Here is a 19,976-nt window from a genome sequence, read left to right on the forward strand (position 1 = left end):
AGCAAGTTAAGATTTTTTACCTTGACTTACTAAGAATGCTGCTCACTAGGTTTCAAGGGTCCACATAAAGGTGATTTTATTGGAAATTCTCCAAGGCCTTGATATGGTTTAATATGATTCTTTCTGGGCTCAAATTCTACCACCAACCTTTTCTTAAAGAACTGCATTTTATTTTAAACATTAATTTCTAGTTCCTCTTTGACTTCTCAGCATCCGCCTCACCGGCTGTCTCCTTTGGGCTCCCAGTACCAAGAGGCCATTTGGAAAAACCAGTTCCACAGAATCTCGGAATACGGGTTTTGACTTTTTTTTTTCCCCCCTGATAAATTACTGCTGGCAAAGGAGAGTGAAGGGGGAAGTATAAACGGAAGACCTTTTCAGATCAGTCTGTCAGCTGAGTGCAGTTGCCCTTATACAGATTTCCCTGGGTTTTGTAAGGAAGAGAAACGATAAATGTGTGGCCTCTAGGAGGCCAAACACTAGGCTGAGAAACTGAGAGGGGTATGTGTTTATTGGGGTCTTTCGGGTTCACAATCGCTTAAGGTGTTTTCATCTACCCCTCAATAAAGGACAGGAAAGTGTTTGTGCGAATGTGGCAGGGAAAGAGAGACGGAGCTGGAAGATTCTTCAGCCAAGCGCAAAAGAAGCCGCTCTGCCTCCTGGCGCAGTTGCTAGGACAGCGCGGCCCGTGCAGCAACGGCAGAAGCCGCACCGCGTCCCGGCGGCGGCTGCGAGTCCGAGTGACGCATTGCAGGTACGAACCAGCCAATCAGAGGTCGGTTCAACGACTATCGTGGTGCACGTCGCCACTGAGATGCTCCTCCGCGCCGCAAAGTAGCTCTCCTCAGGCGCGACTCCACCGGCCTTTTAACGGCTCACTGTGGAACGAAACCCACTTACGTCATCCGTTCCCCCATTTCCCTTTATCTCTTGCCTCGTCCACCAAATAACTGTGAATAAAGGGGTCTCGAGGAGAGCTTGGAGGGAGGGGGGGGCTGGCCGGGACTCGTTTGCGATGTTCCGTTATCTGGCGTACGGCGGAGGGATCTAGCGGAGGGAGGTGTTTATGAGGCGCTGGGGGCGGAGGAGGAGAATTAGTCCGAGTGGAGCGAGTGAGCCGAGTGGTTGTGCGGTCGTGTCTCGGAAACCGGTAGCGCTAGCAGCATGGTGAGTGCGTCGCTGAGCTGCCGGCGCTTTGCCTGTGGGGGGAAGAGGCTGAATCAGATAGACTAGAGAAAGGGAAATCACTCCTTTCCATTCTGAAGGGATAACCTTTCCCAGAGGGACAGCGCCAAAGAGGCCAGGGGCGCCCGCAACGGTTGTGTCGCAGGTTCTCCCCCACCCCCTTCTCCACAGGGGGCTTCTTCCAGTGAGTGGGGGTGCCGGGCGCACAGCCCCCAAGGCCGGGAAGCTTCTCTGGGGGCTCGGCTGGGGGAGGATGGATTTGGGGTGCGGGGCAGTCTGGTACATGGGGAGAGGCGGGGAAAAGAGGGGGCGAGGGAACGTAGAGAGCTCTCGGTCGGGCGTCTGGAAAGGTCAACCCCGTAGCCGGATTCAAACACCCAACGGACGGTTAGAGCGGGCTCCAGGAAGCGCCTTTGTCCGCTGGCGGCCGCCAAGCGCCGGGGGCGGGGGGTGCTGGCGGGAGGAGCGCGCGGGGCCCCGGGGCGAACGCCGGCGCCGCCGTTAGCCCCCGCGTGCCGGGGTCCGGGTGGCGCGCGAGCGAGCGGCGCGCTGTGTGGGCCGAGCCCGCGCGGCGCAGGGAGCGGCCAGTGGGGGCGGGGCGGGCGGGCGCCGCGCGGGGCCGGGAGCCGCCGCCCGCTCGGCTCCGCTCGCGCTCCAGCTGCTGCGTTGGCACCTGCAGGACTGCGGAGGTTTCCGCGGCCGGCTGCGCTGCGGGGCGGGCGGGGGAGGGGGCCTCGGCACTTTCCCACCGCGCTGGTCACCCTCCTCTTTCTGTCCATCCGAGCCCTGGGGCCGTCTTCCCTCAACTAGGCTAGATTAAGAAAAAAAAGAAAAACAATTTAAGTGGCTTTGCCTTTGAAGGAAGTGAATTTTATGTCTGAAGTCAAGCGCATCCGAAAGACCTATCCTGTTAGGAAGATGTTTGGCTCTGGCTGGGGTCTGAAAGGCGTTTTTTTATTCCCTGAGCCGGGGTGACTTCCATTCCGCTGTGAAAATCGGTCTTATCTTCATGTAATAATTGATTGAATGCCTTTGAAAGGGGCCACTGTCTTGTTTTTGAGTGAGTACTCCTAATGGTAAAGAACCACGACCACACACAGCATGCCTTGAAAATGACTTTTATTTCCGTGTACAAGTTGCCTGCTGATCTTAACGTACAATTCATTTATACAATAATGGCTGTCAAATACTGTATTGGTAGAAGGCAGAAGAGTGTATGGCGGGGCAGGGAATTTTAGAAAGCATATTTGTTACCTAGGACTCCTGGACCTCCCACTCTTTCCTGTCTTAAAAAAAAATTGCGGATGATAATTTGCAATACTTTGTGGTTCGTTCTGCCAAGTGGTTAATGGCGATGGGTGTGTCCAAGAGGCAAGGTGACATCTTAAACAGGAGTTGGGAATCCTTGCCAAGTGAAACCTCCAGCCTCTATGGGTGTGGGGAGAGTTCACCATGGGTAAAAACTAGCGTTCATTTAGTTTTGATGGATTTTCCATCTTGATATTTTACATTGTTTTGAATTCAAATATGCTGACTGAATTTACTTTTAATGCAAAACAGGATGTACATTGTAAGGATGTAATCATAATTTTCAAAATATGCAGTATATTTAAAAGTTTTAATTAAGTAGTAGATATTTTCTAAACCATTCTCATAACTGAATTAAGAGTTTAAATAAATTTTCTCCTAAAAGTATAGTTTGCATCTAAATGTTTCTGTGGTCCCTTGCCAATGATAATCTTTTGTAGTTACTGTTTGCGTCATTGCTGTGTTGGGTCTTTTTTAGATTGTTAAATTGGCAGTCATCCTTAAGTAATAAATTAGTTTAAAATTGTTCTCTTTTTATAAGAGTTTGAGATTTTTTTAAAATTAGGACTCCATCAAGAATTAAAAATTATTCCATAGAAATATTTTTAACAGAAGTATATAATAGGATCACTTATATAGGTCTTCTTGTCAATACATGTTTATTGAAAGGGGGACCACTTCAAGAAGACTTGAGACCAGCATAAGTTTAAAAAAAAAAAAATGTAAAAAGGTAGAAAATTTTGTCACTTCAGTTTAAATAATTGTTATTCCATCAAACTGTAAGGTCTGCTTCTTTTAGACCAGAAAATCAAATAATTTGCTTTGGTTCCATTTCAGAAAATTCTAGCTTTGACTAGAAATTAGGCCTTTTACTAAAGGTCCTAATTTTTATGAAATCATTTTTGTTCCAGTGGTTTTTCTTTTGGTTTAAGATGCTATGTAATTTTGTTCTGTCAGAATTAAGTATCTACTGAAATAATTTAGACTGATTTGATAACGGCAAAAGAAATAGCTTGACTTCTTTATAGAAAAAATGTCATATATTGAAGCCTTTATATCTAAGTAGCAATTGGGTGGAATGAACAGATAGAAAAGGATGGAGGATAGCTATTTGTATTCCCTTACTGGCCCATGAATCTCATACCTTTATTCAGATAAGACCTTCAGATTTTCTAAACCACTTTTCACCACAGAAACTACATTATCGGCACCCACCTTTGAGTGCCATTTTGTACACTTCAGGTCACTCTGGCAGTGCAGATTAGTGCTTCTCGATGTTTATAGTGGTTCTCTAAAATGCATATTCAGTTCAGTAGGTTGGGGTGGAACTTGGGAGTATACTGTCTAGAAGCCTACTTTGGATCGACAAAAGCAGTATGAAGAATTATGTCAACAGTTGGAAAAATAAGGGAGTAAGAACTAGTCATCTCTAGTGAATTAGTCTTCACTTTACTGAGTTAAACACATGTTAATGAGCTCGTGTTTTCCCAAAAGTATAATTCTTCTAAATAAGAAAATGGCACTCTCCGTGGACAGAGTGAAGAATAAAACTTATTTGGAAAAGTGAGGGTATAAGGAGGTCTAATGTTCTTGCTTTTAGGAGGTTACAACCTGAATGCTACTGGTAAAGTTTATTTTAAAACCTTAACATTAGGTAAGTAGTTTATAAAAAAAATTAACTGTAACCCTAACCCTAAAACCTTAAAACCTTCCAAGAAAATTGAGAGGTTTCAGGTTATGTAATTTAGTCTCTTAATGCACTTAATTATTTCAAGCTTATTTTTGTGATCAGCTCTAAGATTGCAGTTTGCCTGGAGATAGGGAGCTAAAGAAGATGGCATAAAGTCCTTAAATTTTGACATTGCAAGCAAATTTGACAGTTCAAAATTTGTTTTATACCTAGCATCCTCATTTCTTCCCCAGGACTTCTCATCTTTCATTTTTATGAGCCCACCCCCAATATATGGGGTATGAGAGAACATACCCCATGTCTCCCTGTACATAATAGCACTGATTCCTTCAGCTTTCACACATAATGCAGTGCCTACCAGACATTTAGCTTAACAATTTTAGTCTTCAGCTGATTTCACTTGCCTCATCAGCCCTTAGGTTGAGCCTTGTGGTTTTAGTTTGCGCAAGTAAGTTTTCTACACTTAAACAGAATTGACATGGAACATCGTAGGTTTGCTGAAAAGGGCTTCATAATGCCATGCATGTCTCCTTCTGTGTGAAAATTGGGTTAGTCAGGTTGATATGTAACATTGTAGGTTGATCAATTTATGTATATTGTTACCATTAACTGTTAGCTCTTTATGTAGAGTTTTTCTCATCCTCTGTACTGCAGCCCTCAGGGTACAGGGTAGGTATTGTGTTGCAGATGAAGTTGACTATGAGAGGTTGAGTAAACGTGTCCAGGGTCACACAACTATTAAGTGGCAGATTTGGGATACTAGCCTAGCTATGATTCAGAACACCGTACTTTTTTCTAATACTGTACCTGTGGTCTTTCCTTCAGAAATGGAGACCTACAAAATGCAACCTGACTAGAAGTGAATTTTCTGTAGCTTCTATTGTAAATAAACATTGACTCAGTGAATTCACCAGATTTTAAGTTTACTGCTTAACATTACACGAAATATTTGTTAGTGGGGAGTTTATCTTGGGAACTTTTGCATTGGAACTTAATAAAGCTGCCTGCTTTTGCTTTTTAAAGAAATAGAAACATTCATTTCTTATCATGGTCAAATTACAATTATTGAGCAGGGAAAGAAATATCTTACTGAGTTCATTTTAAAATTTTCTCATGTGGTACCCTAGAGGAATTTGAGGCTGTTCCACATTAAGGTGTTAGCCTTCCCCAGGGTGTGTTCATTTATTAAAGAGGCAAACCAGGCAGTATTTATTTTTCTTCTCCCAACAAATAGGTGAATGGATTAATCATGGTACACTTTTCCACTTGTAGGGATTTTAGATAGTCTTTCTTGGCAGCACTCCTCAATGCCACGCAGTTGTTTCATGGATGTGTGTACTAATAAACAGTGAAAGATGAAAAAATGAAGGTCACAAGAACAAGAAGAAATCTGGATATTTTGCAAATGTTATTTATTATGGTGTTCTGAAATTGAAGGTATTAGGTATGTGTAACTCTTCAGTGCTTAATTGTGGCTGTTATTAATTTTGTCTTACTCTGACTCACCCAAATTTAACATGACCCTGAAATTAAAGAAGAGTAACCAAAAAAAAAAAAAAAAAAAAAAAACCTTAAGAAACTTTTCTATGTGTGGTGTGAAAACATCACAAACCATCTGGGTGCAGTGGCACAGCCATTTGGGAGGCAGGAGCATCCAAAGTTCATAGCCAGCCTCAGGCAACTGAGTGAGACCCTGTGTCTAAAATGGCTGGGGATGTAGTGCAATGGGTTCAATACCCAATCTTGCCCCGCACCTTTCCTCCCCCACCCAAACACCAATTGCAAACCTTAGGCTAACTTTGGGATTTCAGAAATCAAGAGAAAATGGATGGCAGGACTTGAATTTGGTAAATATTATAGTTCAGATGGTCAGAACCCTGGATTTTTTGCATTTACCTGCCATGTGAGAAGTAGTAAAAACTGATGGTGGTTCTTTTTATGTTTGGGAAATCATTTTCATGACAGAATGATGTTTTCAATCATTCATGGGAATACTTTTTGATTTGGGATTTTTAAATATTTGCTCTGTGGCAATTTCTAGTAGTAATGGTTTGTATCTGCCATAGGTCAGCTTAAATTTTGGTATCCTCACTTTGAAAAAGGAAACACCATTTGTATTGGGTTCTGTGCTTTGGAAGAACAACTCGTAATTAAACTTTGTAGTATGAGAGATTTTCAGTTGCGTATAAAGTTAACATTTGAAAGTTTACTTTTAAAAGTATTCTGAAATATTTGTATGTCCTAAACTTTTAAGTCAAGACAGTATATCTGTGGAGGTAAACCCATCTGTAAGTTTGTTTTTGGTACTAGGAAATGTTGAATTGAAGTTCATGCTATAAGATGAACCTTGTGCAGTTTCAAAACTTATTTTTGTAACTTTTAACCTACATACTTAAAAATCACTAATCTATCTTTTTGATTTCTTTGTAGGCTGACCAACTGACTGAAGAGCAGATTGCAGGTAAGAAATTGTTAGATTGTACCCATTGGATTTTATTACAAATTAATTGAATAGCAAACCTCAAAAATAGATATTTATATGAAATAATTGACTTTGTTGTATGTCAGAGATGGTAACAACTGGATAGAATGTACTATAGTAATTCACCCTGCTTGGGCAAGTGAGGATGTAAACTTTTCCTGTGAAAGATGCTTGGGGCTGTGACTTACAGCCTTGTATTTTAGTCTGTGTGGATATGCTTAAAAGAGCTTGTTGGTGGTCTTTGTGTTTTGAAGATTACCTTACTATAAAACATGAATTCTGGGCTAGTTAACATTGCAGCTCCAAATCAGTTTCCGTAGAAAAGGGGGCCAAGTAGTAACATAAGATAATTTTAAATGTAGAATTAGAAAATGAATATTAAGCTTGGTGAGATGGTGTATCCCTGTGATCCCAGCAACTCAGGAGGATCAAAAGTAAAGGCCATGCTTGGTGACTTAATGGGGACCCTAAAAAAAAGGACTAGGAGAATAACTCGGTGGTAGAGCACCCTTGGGTTAAGTCCCCAGTACTATTAGCTGGGCTCCGGAGGCTGAGGCAGGAGGATCAAATGTTCAAAGCCAACCTTAGCAACTTAGACCCTGTCTCAAAATTAATAAAATAGAGAGGGTTGGGGATTTGGCTAAGTGGTTAAGCACCTCTGGGTTCAATCCCTGGTACAAAAAAAAAAAAAAAAAAAAAATCCCCAGTACCATGAAAGGAAGAGGGAAAGGAAGGAAAGAAGAAAAGAAACACTGAATTTACCCTGGCTTAGATTAGTATTTTAAATTTAGAATTGCATATATAGGTTGGGCCTCCCTAATCTGAAAATCTGAAATGCTCTAAAATCAGAAACTTAATGAGGGCTGACATGACATCATCAGTGGAAAATTCCATACCCAGCTTCATTTGATGGATTGCAGTCTGAATGCCCAGACTCTAAAGATAATTGTGTAAAATTACCTTAGGTGTATAAGGTGATTAGGAAACATAAATGAATTTTGTGTTTTGACTTGGAGACCCATCTGCAAGGTGGGTTATGGATATATAAATACTTTAAAATCTGAAACATTTCTGATCCTAAGCATTTTATATAAAGAATATTTAATCTGTGTAATCAATTGGTGAATAATCATTTCTGTAGGAAATAAGCCTATAAATGTCACTGAATTTTGACTTGAAAAGCAGTGGCACTTATTGAAGTTTTTAAAATGTCTCCTTTGGTTTGTTGTGGAAATATTTGAAATGATTATTCTGTTTTCTTTATGCTATATCATTTAAACATTAATACTTGCTGATTTTTATCCTAATACTTTGAGAATGGGTAGTTAAAATGTTGGAGGAACCTCCTAAATTTGTTTTATCTTTTTAAAAACCTGTTCTTTTACTTTCATTAGGCTGTTGTTAGCAGAAGCACCAAGCAGCTTGTCAGTTTTCCCAGTAAACCAGGAAGAGTTTGATAAGTGCTTAAAAGCACTTGAACATTTTCTAAAGTCCACATGGAACTACTATATCTCTCAATTAAAGCTTAAAGGAAGCCTTCCACCCTGTACATTCATCACAAATATTCCATGACTATATAAAGTAGCTATTCGAATTAAGGACCAAATATGAACAGGTTTTTATTTTATTACTTATTGCATAATTTTACTTAAACTTGGGATTATTCACTTTTTTTGTGGGTTCTGTAGGGTTTTTTAGGTGAGGGGTACTTTGGATTGAACCCATGGCCTCACACATGCCACTCTGGGCAAGTGCTCTACCACTGAATTACAACCCTACCCCTAGTTACACCATTTTAAATGTATAAACAAAATAAATTTTTATGAAATCTTATTTATTTATATATTGGTACTGGGGAGTTAACCCAGGGACACTTTACCACTCAGCTATACCCAGACCTTTTAATATTCTAAGACAGGGTCTCCCTAAGTTGCTTAGGGCCTTGCCATGTGGCTGAGGCTATCCTCAAACTTGTAGTCCTCCAGAGTCACTGGGATTACAGGCATGCACCACCAAGCCCAGTTTTGAAATTTTTTTTTTTTATGTTTTGTTCAGGAGATAGCTTAGACTATTCAGTATTTCTAGTCTTAAACTCTGACCTGTAATACGTCTACTTACCCTTTCTAGTTAGGTAGTTATGTCTGTATGTATCACAACACTCACTTTCATATAGAAAATGTTACCCCAGGTGACTGTCACCTGGTTGATGTTCATTACTATTATCTTAAACACATAACTCTTCTTAAAAAGCTTATGTCTGTTGAATATAAGAGAATCCAATCTTAAATGATTGAACTTGGGCAGGGGACATGAATGGGTACTAGGGATTGAAGCCAGGATTGCCGCAATCCCTAGTCCCCCTGCCTTTTTTTTTTTTGGTACCAGGGATTGAACCCAGGGGTGCTTAACCACTTACCACATCCCCAGCCCTTTTTATTTTTATTTTGAGACGGTCTCACCAAGTTGCTGAGAACTTGCCATCCTTCTACCTCATCCTCCTAGTTAATGGGATTATAGGAGTGTCCCCACCATATCCAGCAGCTGATAACATTTTTATTAAAGAATACTGGTAGTTATCATAAAATTGTCTTTAAAATAAACTTTTAAGTTTTCCAATGAGAGTGAGAAAAGTCTATTCTTAGGTTTTCTTCCTATCCTGCTTTTTCCTGTACCACAGCTTTCTTTAAAGCCATTCTTTAACTCCAAGTTTTAGTGAACCTTTAAGAGGTAGGGGAACTAAAACTTTCATACTACTAAAATAAAAGCTGTGTGCAGTCAGGGATCTTGTTCCTCCTTGTAGCACTAATACCAGCCACATAGGAAGTACTGAATAAGCACTTTATTTATTTATTATTTACTTTGGTAATACTGAGCATAGAATTCCAGGACTTCTTCGCCCATGCTAAACAAGTGCTCTATTGCTGAGCTACATCCCTACCCTGAATAAGTATTTAATTGAATTCTCAAGAGTTGTGTGACCCCAAAAATATCAGTGTATTATCATCCTATCATGAATTTGCCTCTTCCCAAGTCCTTTCCTCCCAAATTTGGTATATTTTAACGTCTGCCTTTGAGGTGAAGACAAGTTTTTTTTATTCAACCTGTAAATTGGTGACCAGTAACATTTAAGAGTCTATAATTACTTGTTCTTCCAGAACAAATGTTAACAAGCCTCATATATAATGCAACATCAAGTATACCAACATACTTTGAAGCTATTTTTATTGTCATGTAATACTCATTACTACACCTTTGTTCAGAAATTCTAAGAAGCCAGGTATGGTGGCACATGCCTATAATCCCAACAGCTGGGGAGACTGAGGCAGGAAGATCACAAGTTCAAAGCCAGACTTAGCAAATGAGCGAGACCCTAACTCAAAATAAAAATTAAAAAGGGCAAGATGCTAACAGCAGATAACTTGGTCTTCTTGAGGTAAGGTTACTAAAATTGTTCTATTACTTGGTCTTGAAGAGTACTCCAGCCTATTGTGGTATCATTAACAAGCTAATTTTGTTTATGACTGCCATGATGTCTTCAGTTGTTGGTGTTTGACATTCAAAGGGCTGATAGAAAAAAGTGTTCAAGAATTTTTCTCTCCTCCCTTCTCTAAGCCTTTATTAAATGTTAAGGTCACATTTGATAAAAACATCCACCTTATTTAGTTTTTAGCAAAAACTACATATTACAACATAGGTTCCATACACGAGACCTTTAAAAAGGGGATATTACAACATATTTTAATAAAATTATGGATATGTATAATGAACTAATGAGGGAAAGGGTTCTGAGATTGCTAATGAAGAAGTAAAACTTTGACTTTTCTGAAAATTTCAATTTAGGCATAGCTCACATGAATTTTTAAGTCCCTTAAAACTTTGTATAGAAAGATAGCCATTCTGACATTCAGGACCTGTTCTTTATTGTGTATTTAGATTTTGATTCCTGGATATATTAGATCATTTCAGAGAATTCTTTTGCAGAATTAAATGCTTCAATACATAAAGGTTACACTAGTTCTTAAAGACACAGGTGAACTCTAAAGGCAGGTTAGTTTAAATTATACTTTGTGGTTTATTCTCATTTCAAGGAGTTTTTATTATTCCTGAGTCTTTAGTGTAGGATCACAATTAGAAATTTGGAATAAAACTTGACCTTCTCCCCTTCCTGTGTTATTCATTTTGTTTTTGGTTTTGGTACTGCAGATGGAACCTAGGGTTGCTTTGCTATTGAGCTACACCCTCAACCTTTTTATTTATTTATTTATTTATTTTATTTTTTTGAGACAGGGTCTCGCTAAGTTACTGAGGCTGGCCCTCATACTTGGAATCCTCCTGCCTCAGTTTCCCAAGTCACTGGGATTACAAGTGTGACCCAGCTCTAAAGCTTGATTTATAAATTTGTTTTTTTCAGTGCTGAGGATTGAACCCACAGCTGTGCACACTAGGCAAAATTAGACAAATGCTCTATCACTGAGCTAAAACTAGCCATATCATTTTCTTGCATGCATCAAGTAAGTAGTAGGTGTAGCATAGATGTTTTATTTTCATTTATTTCAGCAACATTTAAAAGGTTATTGGATTTTTTAACTTCTTAAAATTTAGAGCATACATATGTAAATCACTCCTCTTCTATAATTTAGCTACTAGTTAAATCATGTAACAGAAGAATGATTATTGCTGCTTTAACATTGAGAATGTATGTGCTTAATGATGGCTTAAAGTAATGCCCATAGCTAGATGTGCAATAGCAGAGAATACAATGTAAACAAATAGGCATCTCTGAATACCTTTTTTGTAACCTAAGTTATTAGGTGATAGATTGTCTAAATTTTAATAGTTCATATGTTTCTAGATAATTTGTACGTCTTTTTTTTTTCTTTTTCTTTTTAAGCCCTAATAAAGTGAAATACCTTCATCAAATCCTGTGGGGGGAGGGGGAAATCCAGTGGGGACTCCCTAATCTATTTTTGTCATTAGATTCATATAGATTAGTGCTATAGTATTGTCACAAAATCAATTAGTGTGGTACTAAACTTCTCATATATTAAATGAGTTCCTCTGGAAACAAGTAAATGGAATGGAATTGTTAAATACTATTGAATGTAGCAAGGTAGTACAAACTGCTAGTCAGTGATATCTAAATAAGCTAAGCAATTAAAATAATTTTAGGCAGAAAAAGTAACATGGTGGTTCAAAAAGATAATAGATTGAGGCAAATGTGTGGATGATTTTTAAAGAAAGAATCCAGTTTGGGGCCAAGGTTTGATACATAACCTGTATTCCCAATGACTCGGAAGGCTGAGGCAGGAGAATTGCAATGGTAATAGTCCAAGCAAAAGATAACACTTAGAAGCAAAATATTGGTTATAGAGGCGGAAAAAAGAATCAAGTAGTATTAAAATGGTAGAATTCAACATAACTTGTTAATTAAAGAAGTTTTTGTTGTGAGTAGGTATAGATGAAATGGCCATAGAGAAAAAGGGGTAAAATTGGTTGCTGCACAGATTGAGATGAGCAAGAATCTTTTGGCACAACATAAAGTGGGAGGAAAACCAAAGTGCTGTTATGGAAGCTAAAATAATTTTTTGTTTTTCAGTTTGGATTTGCTGCAAGGAAATGAGATCTTTTTCTTGACATTTATTAAGTATTTGTCAGATATATTTCTAAGTATTTACATATATTAAATTTGGGAAGTAGGTATAGTTACTGTACCTCTTCCCCCCTTTTTTTCCTAGAAAAAAAATGATGCTGAAGCAGAAAACTTTTTTACCCCCCTTTTTATGTCGTTATTAAGTAGCAAAGCTAAGACATTTTACTCAGGAAGTCAAGTTCCAAAGCCTGTTTTTAGCTTCTATGCCATATGGCCTCTACATATCAAAACATAAAGGTACTGGGTTCGATCCTCAGCACCACATAAAGATAAATAAAGGTATTGTGTCCATCAAAAACAAAAATAAACCCATAACCTGGTTGATCGGGTGGCTAAGTGCTTATTGATTAACTTATTTTAGTTTTTTTGCCTGATACTAGGAGCTGAAAATGATTTTAATAATGGATTGTTAAAGTAGTGGTGCCTTTCAACATTTGGGAAGAGATAAGGACAAGCATTTAAAGAGAAAACAACTAAAGTGTGACTTAGTTTTAGACTGAGAGACAAGAAGATACTTAGGTGTCAGTGGACAAAATCAGAGAAGTACATGATACTTAGGTGTCAGTGGACAAAATAAAGAGAAGAGATGAAGGAACACAATTTCACAGAATCTTAAGGGATAATTTATTTTAGTCTTTATAAGCTTAGAATTTAGGTTCTAAAGAAAAGTCTTTTTTCCCCAATAATTGAGCGATTGGTTAAAACTTGACACATCTTTCAACCCCTTTTTGCCATCATCATAAATTATTTGGTGATAGTCCCATATACCTGCCTATTAAAGGAAACTAGCCTATTACATATTGTTCTGAAGTTTAAAATTTTTTGGTTTTAAACTTGGTAGGCCATTGATATAGGCATAGTTTTCATCTTTGAAGCAAATTCTAAATGTGCAAATAATATAATTACTCTAGAAATATGTATTTGGCACCAAGAGTCTTTTATTTTTCAATTGTCAGTGTAGGTTAGATCTGTAATGTCGAATTATATTCCACAGAACAGCTTCAGTGGAAAATTTATTTGAACCTTTGGCTCTTCTTTCAGCCTGGAATACATGTAGTTTTTATCTGGTCTAGATAATTGATTTCCCTGAGATTTTAAATGTAAAACTCCCCAGTAACTCAGTGTGAAGCATATACGGGGGTATGATTAGCTAAAAATATTTGAAAAGTTAAAAGGTTTTCCCACCTATTTTGTTAGAAATTAAAATTCCATTTTAGGTGTTGTCTCCATATATATCTTTGCTTTATTAAGAGTTAATTAGTACATTTCACTTCGGAGTTTTTTGGTGTTTTTGTTGTTGTTAATCTGTATATTTGGATTGTGGTCTTTCAAACAGAATTCAAAGAAGCTTTTTCACTATTTGACAAGGATGGTGATGGAACTATAACAACAAAGGAATTGGGAACTGTAATGAGGTCTCTTGGGCAGAATCCCACAGAAGCAGAGTTACAGGACATGATTAATGAAGTAGATGCTGATGGTAAGTCTTTTTAATTTGGAAGGAGTAGGAGGGTTTGAAGAAGAGGTATTTGTATTCTATTTAATATTTTAACTAAACACTATTTTAGGTAATGGCACAATTGACTTCCCTGAATTTCTGACAATGATGGCAAGAAAAATGAAAGACACAGACAGTGAAGAAGAAATTAGAGAAGCATTCCGTGTGTTTGATAAGGTAGGTATTCAAGGACTGGATAATGTTAAAATTTAATTTGAGGATGAAGTGAAGCTGCTAAGTTTGCATATTTGAAGACTTGTGCTTCTGGTGATTTACCAACATAATTTAAATGTCAACAAAAAGCTTTTTATAAGGATTCAGTATAAGCCCCAATGTGGTGGTCCATGCCTATAATCCCAGCTACTTAGGAGGCTGAGGCAGGAGAATTGGCAAGTTTGAGGCCAACCTCAGCCACACAAGTGAAAATCCTGTCTCAAAATTGAAAGCAAAAGACCGGGGATATAGATCAGTGATTGCCCCTGGGTTCAATTGCCAGTACAGAAAGAAAGAAAATAAATTCTGTATAAACTTAGATTTCCTGATAACATGTATTTCATTGATCATCTGGAACAGAAGATCCATGTGATTACATGACTTTGGAACCTGGGAATAGTGGTGGTATTATTATTAGCCGGGGTGGTTACCCAGGGATCGTACTCAGGGGCACTCAACCACTGAACCATATCCCCAGTCCTATTTTATGTTTTATTTAGAGACAGGGTGTGACTGAGTTGCTTAGTGCCTCACCATTTGCTAAGGTTGACTTTGAATTGTATATCCTCCTGCCTCAGCCTCCCAAACTAAGTGACATTATGTTGATAGATCAGCTACTTGTAGATTCTGTAGTTTGTATGAATTTCTAAAGTCTATTTTTCTCCCTAATGTGAAATTTAAATTTATTAAATTTCCATTGTAATTCTAATTTTACTTAGACATTGTATAAATTTTTCTCTAGGATGGCAATGGCTATATTAGTGCAGCAGAGCTTCGCCATGTGATGACAAACCTTGGAGAGAAGTTAACAGATGAAGAGGTTGATGAAATGATCAGGGAAGCAGATATTGATGGTGATGGTCAAGTAAACTATGAAGGTAAATCATTGCCTTATGCTGTGCTTTTATTTTTTAAGTTAAAAGTACTTTGGGTGTTTCAGGTCAAAATTAGCAATCCAGATTCCCCCCCCCCCCTCAAAAAAGTAGATGCTAAAATTGAATATTTACTAACCTTTTTTCTATTCCAAATGATATCTTCAGTCTAGGCAATGTCACTGTTACCTAAGAACTTTTTAGAGATTTTTTTTTTTTTTTTTTTTAATTGTAAACAAATGGGATACATGTTGTTTCTCTGTTTATACATGGCGTAAAGGCATACCATTTGTGTAATCATAAATTTACATAGGGTAATGCTGTTTGATTCATTCTGTTATTTTAGAGATATTTATCAGTTCTCCTCCTATACTTAGAATTTGCACTTATGGTTTCTGGATGATTATGTAATTCATAGTACATTAAAGTTTGAGAAGCACTGTACAATTTTTTGGTACTAAGGATTATGTTAGACTATTTGGAAACCTTAAAACTTAACTGTGAATTCCCTAAAATGAAATTAAGAAACTGTTTCTTTTACTGGATTCTCTTTATTGCCTGTTAACTGACTTTGGTCTGAAACTGTTTACATATGTTTGAATTTAAAATCATATGCAGCTTTAAGCTTCAGGAAGGCCATTGTAGAAAGCAAGGTCTTCAAAATTTTAAAATTTCCAGCAAAACTTTTGCCTTATACTTTTTCACTTGTATTTTGATGTAACTACTCAACTTAGAACTAACAACATAAAATTAATTCTAAAACTTAAACCTAGTCCATTATGCTGAATTTAAAGTGTTGACCACTGGTAACTCAGCAGTCATAAAATTCAAGTCTAAATGTAAAAACCAAATATACTTTTTTAAAAATATAGCTTATGTAGAATATTAATTTGTATATTACATTAATAATCTTGAATAATTGTAGTTTATGAAGTTATAGCCTTGGCAATAAACTAACTTTCATCTGTACTTTACGTAGTTTCAAGGAAAGAAGGGGGAATAGAGACTACTTTATGACTCAGTAAATGTGATTGGTTTTGAATGGGGTTTTTGTTGACTCAACCTATTGTGTGTTTTCTTTTTCAGAGTTTGTACAAATGATGACAGCAAAGTGAAGACATTGTACAGAATGTGTTAAATTTCTTGTACAAAATTGTTTATTTGCCTTTTCTTTGTTTGTAACTTATCTGTAAAAGGTTTCCCCCTACTGTCAAAAAAATATGCATGTATAGTAATTAGGACTTCATTCCTCCATGTTTTCTTCCCTTATCTTACTGTCATTGTCCTGAAACCTTATTTTAGAAAATTGATCAAGTAACATGTTGCATGTGGCTTACTCTGGATATATCTAAGCCCTTCTGCACATCCAAACTTTAGATGGAGTTGGTCAAATGAGGGAACATCTGGGTTATGCCTTTTTTAAAAAAGTAGTTTTCTTTAGGACTTGTCAGCATGTTGTTGTTGAAGTGTGGAGTTGTAACTCTGCGTGGACTATGGACAGTCAACAATATGTACTTAAAAGTTGCACTATTGCAAAACGGGTGTATTATCCAGGTACTCGTACACTATTTTTTTGTACTGCTGGTCTTGTACCAGAAACATTTTCTTTTATTGTTACTTGCTTTTTAAACTTTGTTTAGCCACTTAAAGAAAATCTGCTTATGGCACAATTTGCCTCAAATCCATTCCAAGTTGTATATTTGTTTTCCAATAAAAAAATTAAACAATTTACCCAACTGTTGCTCTGAATCTGAGTCATTTAACTGTTGAAGTCTGATTTAGAGAATAAAACATGGAATTGGTTTATCCTGAGGTATAATTCAGATATTTTGTTTTTTATTCCTAAGTTAATATTTCATAAATGAGGATAAAACTTTAAAAAGTTTAAATGAAACATTAGCAAACCTTTCTAAGCATATTTTTCAGCTGTCATCCATTTGTCCATGTTGACTTGAGCCACAAAATGAATTTTTTAAATGTTTGCTTAGTTATCACTTTATTTTTTAAACCTCCTTTTAAATACTTATGAAAGAACACTGCAATCCAAAGCCAAGATTAAAACATTGTGTATAGTTGTTACCTGCTTTCTATAGACCACAAGGTTTAGAATCTCTTAAGGGAGCTATTCATTATTTGACAAGTTATGCCTATATTTTTAATCCAAGGGAAGTTAAAGGCATTCATACTCCTAGTAGGAGTGTTAACATTATTGCAGTTGACAGATTAAATAGGAAGTTAGTATGGATGTCCACTCTACCAGTGCCTCCTGCATTAGATGTAACAGTTTTAGTCAAAAGAAAAATCTTAAGGTATTCCGTGGGATAAGTGCTTTCTGTTTCTGGATGAGACAGTTTTCTCTAGGGTGTTAAAATAAGCATAGACTTTTTGACTTTTATTGTGGCAGTGTTCAGATCACTGTCTGACAAAGAGGTCTTCAAACTTCAGTTCTTACCTGTAAAATGGGTGTAGTTCCTAAGCTGGTTCCTAACAATGTAATTGTATCTGAACCCAGAACTATGACTTTAAAATACTTCTTTCACATCTTAACCATGTTAGTTGTTTGTTAGCAGGGTTGTGGTTATTGTTAATACTCCCTCTGCCCCCAAATTCCCTGCATAGCATGTTGGCTTTCAGATGATACTATGATTTTCCTGGGAATTTCTAGGAAAGGGTAAAAAAAAATTTAAGTATGATGGCAGATGATGTTGGACTCTAATATTTTAGTCTTTTGTTTTCCAAAGAAAATTCCTCCATAAAATTCTTACCCTGAAAATAAATGTTCGTGATAACTACATAAGACATTATTTTCTTAAAGTGAACATTTTATTTATGCTACATAATCTGTTTTATGGATAAAGTCCTTGAAATCGTTGACCCATGCTGTTTCTATTTTTGAACTTAAAAACTATTTTCTCATCAAGATGTTCCTTCTCTTCAATTTCACACCTTGTATGGGTTTCTAGACTTCTCTGTACCCTTCATATTCTTTTAGTCTCTAGGGTCCCAGTCCCTTGTCTGCTGAGCCAGTTTTATAGTCTCAGCCAAAATAAGAAAATGAAATGAGGCAAAGGGATGAACTTGATGATTAAGTTTATAAATACTCCTGTTTACTTCCTTCTTGGCCCTCATTTGATTTTAAACCTAGTGCCCGGTCCTTTTTAAAGTAAATTTAGTATTCCAGTATTTCAAGAGAATTGAAGTCCTATAGACTTCTCAAAAGCTCACTCAGAATTGTGTTAGAATTACTAGAAATGTAAAATCTGGTTGGTGATGTAACTTAATGGTAGAGTGCTTGTCTAGCATGTATTTTGGGACCTGGGCACTGTAAAAAATAAAAATTAGGCCCTGCTCTGGAACTGGAATCAGTCTTCATTTTAATAATATGGCCAGATGTCTTATGTGAACATCAATGTTTCAAAGGCACAACTATAAACCGTAGTTTTGTTTACAGAGGGGAAAACTGGCAATTTATTCAAATGTTATTAGCCCTCTTGTGTTCCAATTTATTTTGGTACCAGGGATTGAACCCAGAGGCGCTTAACCACTGAGTCAATACCCAGCCCTTTTTTATATTAAATTTTGATGCAGTCTAAGTTGTTCAGGGCCTAAGTTGCTGAGGCTAGTTTTGAATTTGTTATTCTGCCTCACCCTTCTGAGCCACTGGGATGATAGGCATGCCGTGTTACAAATTTTAAAGTTAGAGAAAAGATTTTTCAATGATTCCTCCAATAAAGATAAACAGGGTCCTTTGGGACATGACAGGTTAGGTCTAGGGGTACTACTCAGGGGAGTTGACCCTTGAAATTTTCTAAGTGTCAAAGAAGGGGAATAGTATTCCATGCAGGAGGGTTTGCATGTTTTTGAGACAATAGATGTGAAGATGGCATATTTGGGGTTGATTGTACAGAGCATGAGGTTCTAATGAGAAGAGGTGAGAGCTTGGATTGTAAAGTTTGCTTGTGGTGTGCCAGACATGGTTCCAGACAGCAGCCAATATAACAGGTAGGTAGGTAGGTATTGCTTATCCTCTTTATAACCAAGGAAAGAAGCACAGAGGCAAATGCAAGTCAGTGTTTCAATCCTGGTAGTCAACAGGGGAGAGGGATTCAAGAATGAGGGAGTAATCCATGCAGCAATGAAAAACGAAGGCCTACTTTGATAGAGCTGAAAATCCCCACTGGATTTATCAATTGGATCACGGGCAAGTTTAACAATTTCAATTTTAGTTAAAAGGTGTGTGTGCATGTTAGATTAAAATGGAAGGAAGGAAAGGATCAGGTCCACATTACTACTCAAAAGTTTGAGAAGGGAAGCAGAAATTCATGGTATCAAGGGCAGTGGAGTTCTGGAATTAGATCTGGATTTGAATGACTGCCACTTTGATGCTGAGTCCAATGCTAAATTGTCCCAAGGAAGACTCTCAAAAGATGGGGCTTTCGTTAAGGTTTTTCATAAAATCTTTTCATAAAACTGTTGCAGGGTTGATTTGAGGATTAAATTAATGTATGGGAAGCCCCTGGAACATGGTAAGCACTCTAAAATGAAATTAAGGTTAAGGAGTGGTTTGTTTTTAAAGAGAATGTTTCTAGGTTGAGAAAAGTTACAGCTAAGCAAGGGAAGGGGTTGATCTGAGGTTTCACAGCTGGTGAAACCTGCTGTCTGGTGTTCACTCCTCAAATGAGAAGCGACACCAGAATTTCGATTTGGATGAATTTAAGAGATACAGAAAGTGAATGCTAAAGCAGAGTATTGCTTTAGAGCTGAGTATGTCTACCATTTGGAGGGGGCTGCTGGAGGCTGCGGAGTTCCCTCCTGACAACACTCTCTTGACGCACATATTCACCCAGGGCTCTGGCGACTCCAAAGCCAGCTAGATTTTCTTATCACAAGTGCGTGACAGTCTGGAGGGATTTCCTCTGCGTCTGCTTCGCTGGCTCTGCGGGCCGCCTCGCGGTGAGCGCCGCCTCCCTTCCCCCACCGCTGGAGACAAACCTGGCGGGTGCTCTGCGCACGCTCGGGAGCCGCGTGCCAGACCGCGCCTCCTAGCAACCCGAAGCCTAGGGAGAGGAGTGGCCTCA

General features: G+C 37.9%; 1 protein-coding gene across 1 annotated transcript; it reads left to right on the forward strand.

Moving 5' to 3' along the window:
* The first annotated feature begins 1,042 nt into the window (after nucleotides 1-1,042).
* On the forward strand, nucleotides 1,043-16,639 carry Calm2 (calmodulin 2). The gene is made up of 6 exons (XM_047522485.1): nucleotides 1,043-1,167; nucleotides 6,614-6,644; nucleotides 13,652-13,795; nucleotides 13,884-13,990; nucleotides 14,769-14,904; nucleotides 15,985-16,639. Exons 1-6 carry the CDS (start codon nucleotides 1,165-1,167, stop codon nucleotides 16,011-16,013), a joined length of 450 nt encoding a protein of 149 aa, XP_047378441.1. The 5' UTR covers nucleotides 1,043-1,164; the 3' UTR covers nucleotides 16,014-16,639.
* The last annotated feature ends 3,337 nt before the right edge of the window (nucleotides 16,640-19,976 follow it).

The sequence above is a fragment of the Sciurus carolinensis genome, chromosome 13 (genome assembly GCF_902686445.1).
Source record: "Sciurus carolinensis chromosome 13, mSciCar1.2, whole genome shotgun sequence".
NCBI classification, from domain to species: domain Eukaryota; kingdom Metazoa; phylum Chordata; class Mammalia; order Rodentia; family Sciuridae; genus Sciurus; species Sciurus carolinensis.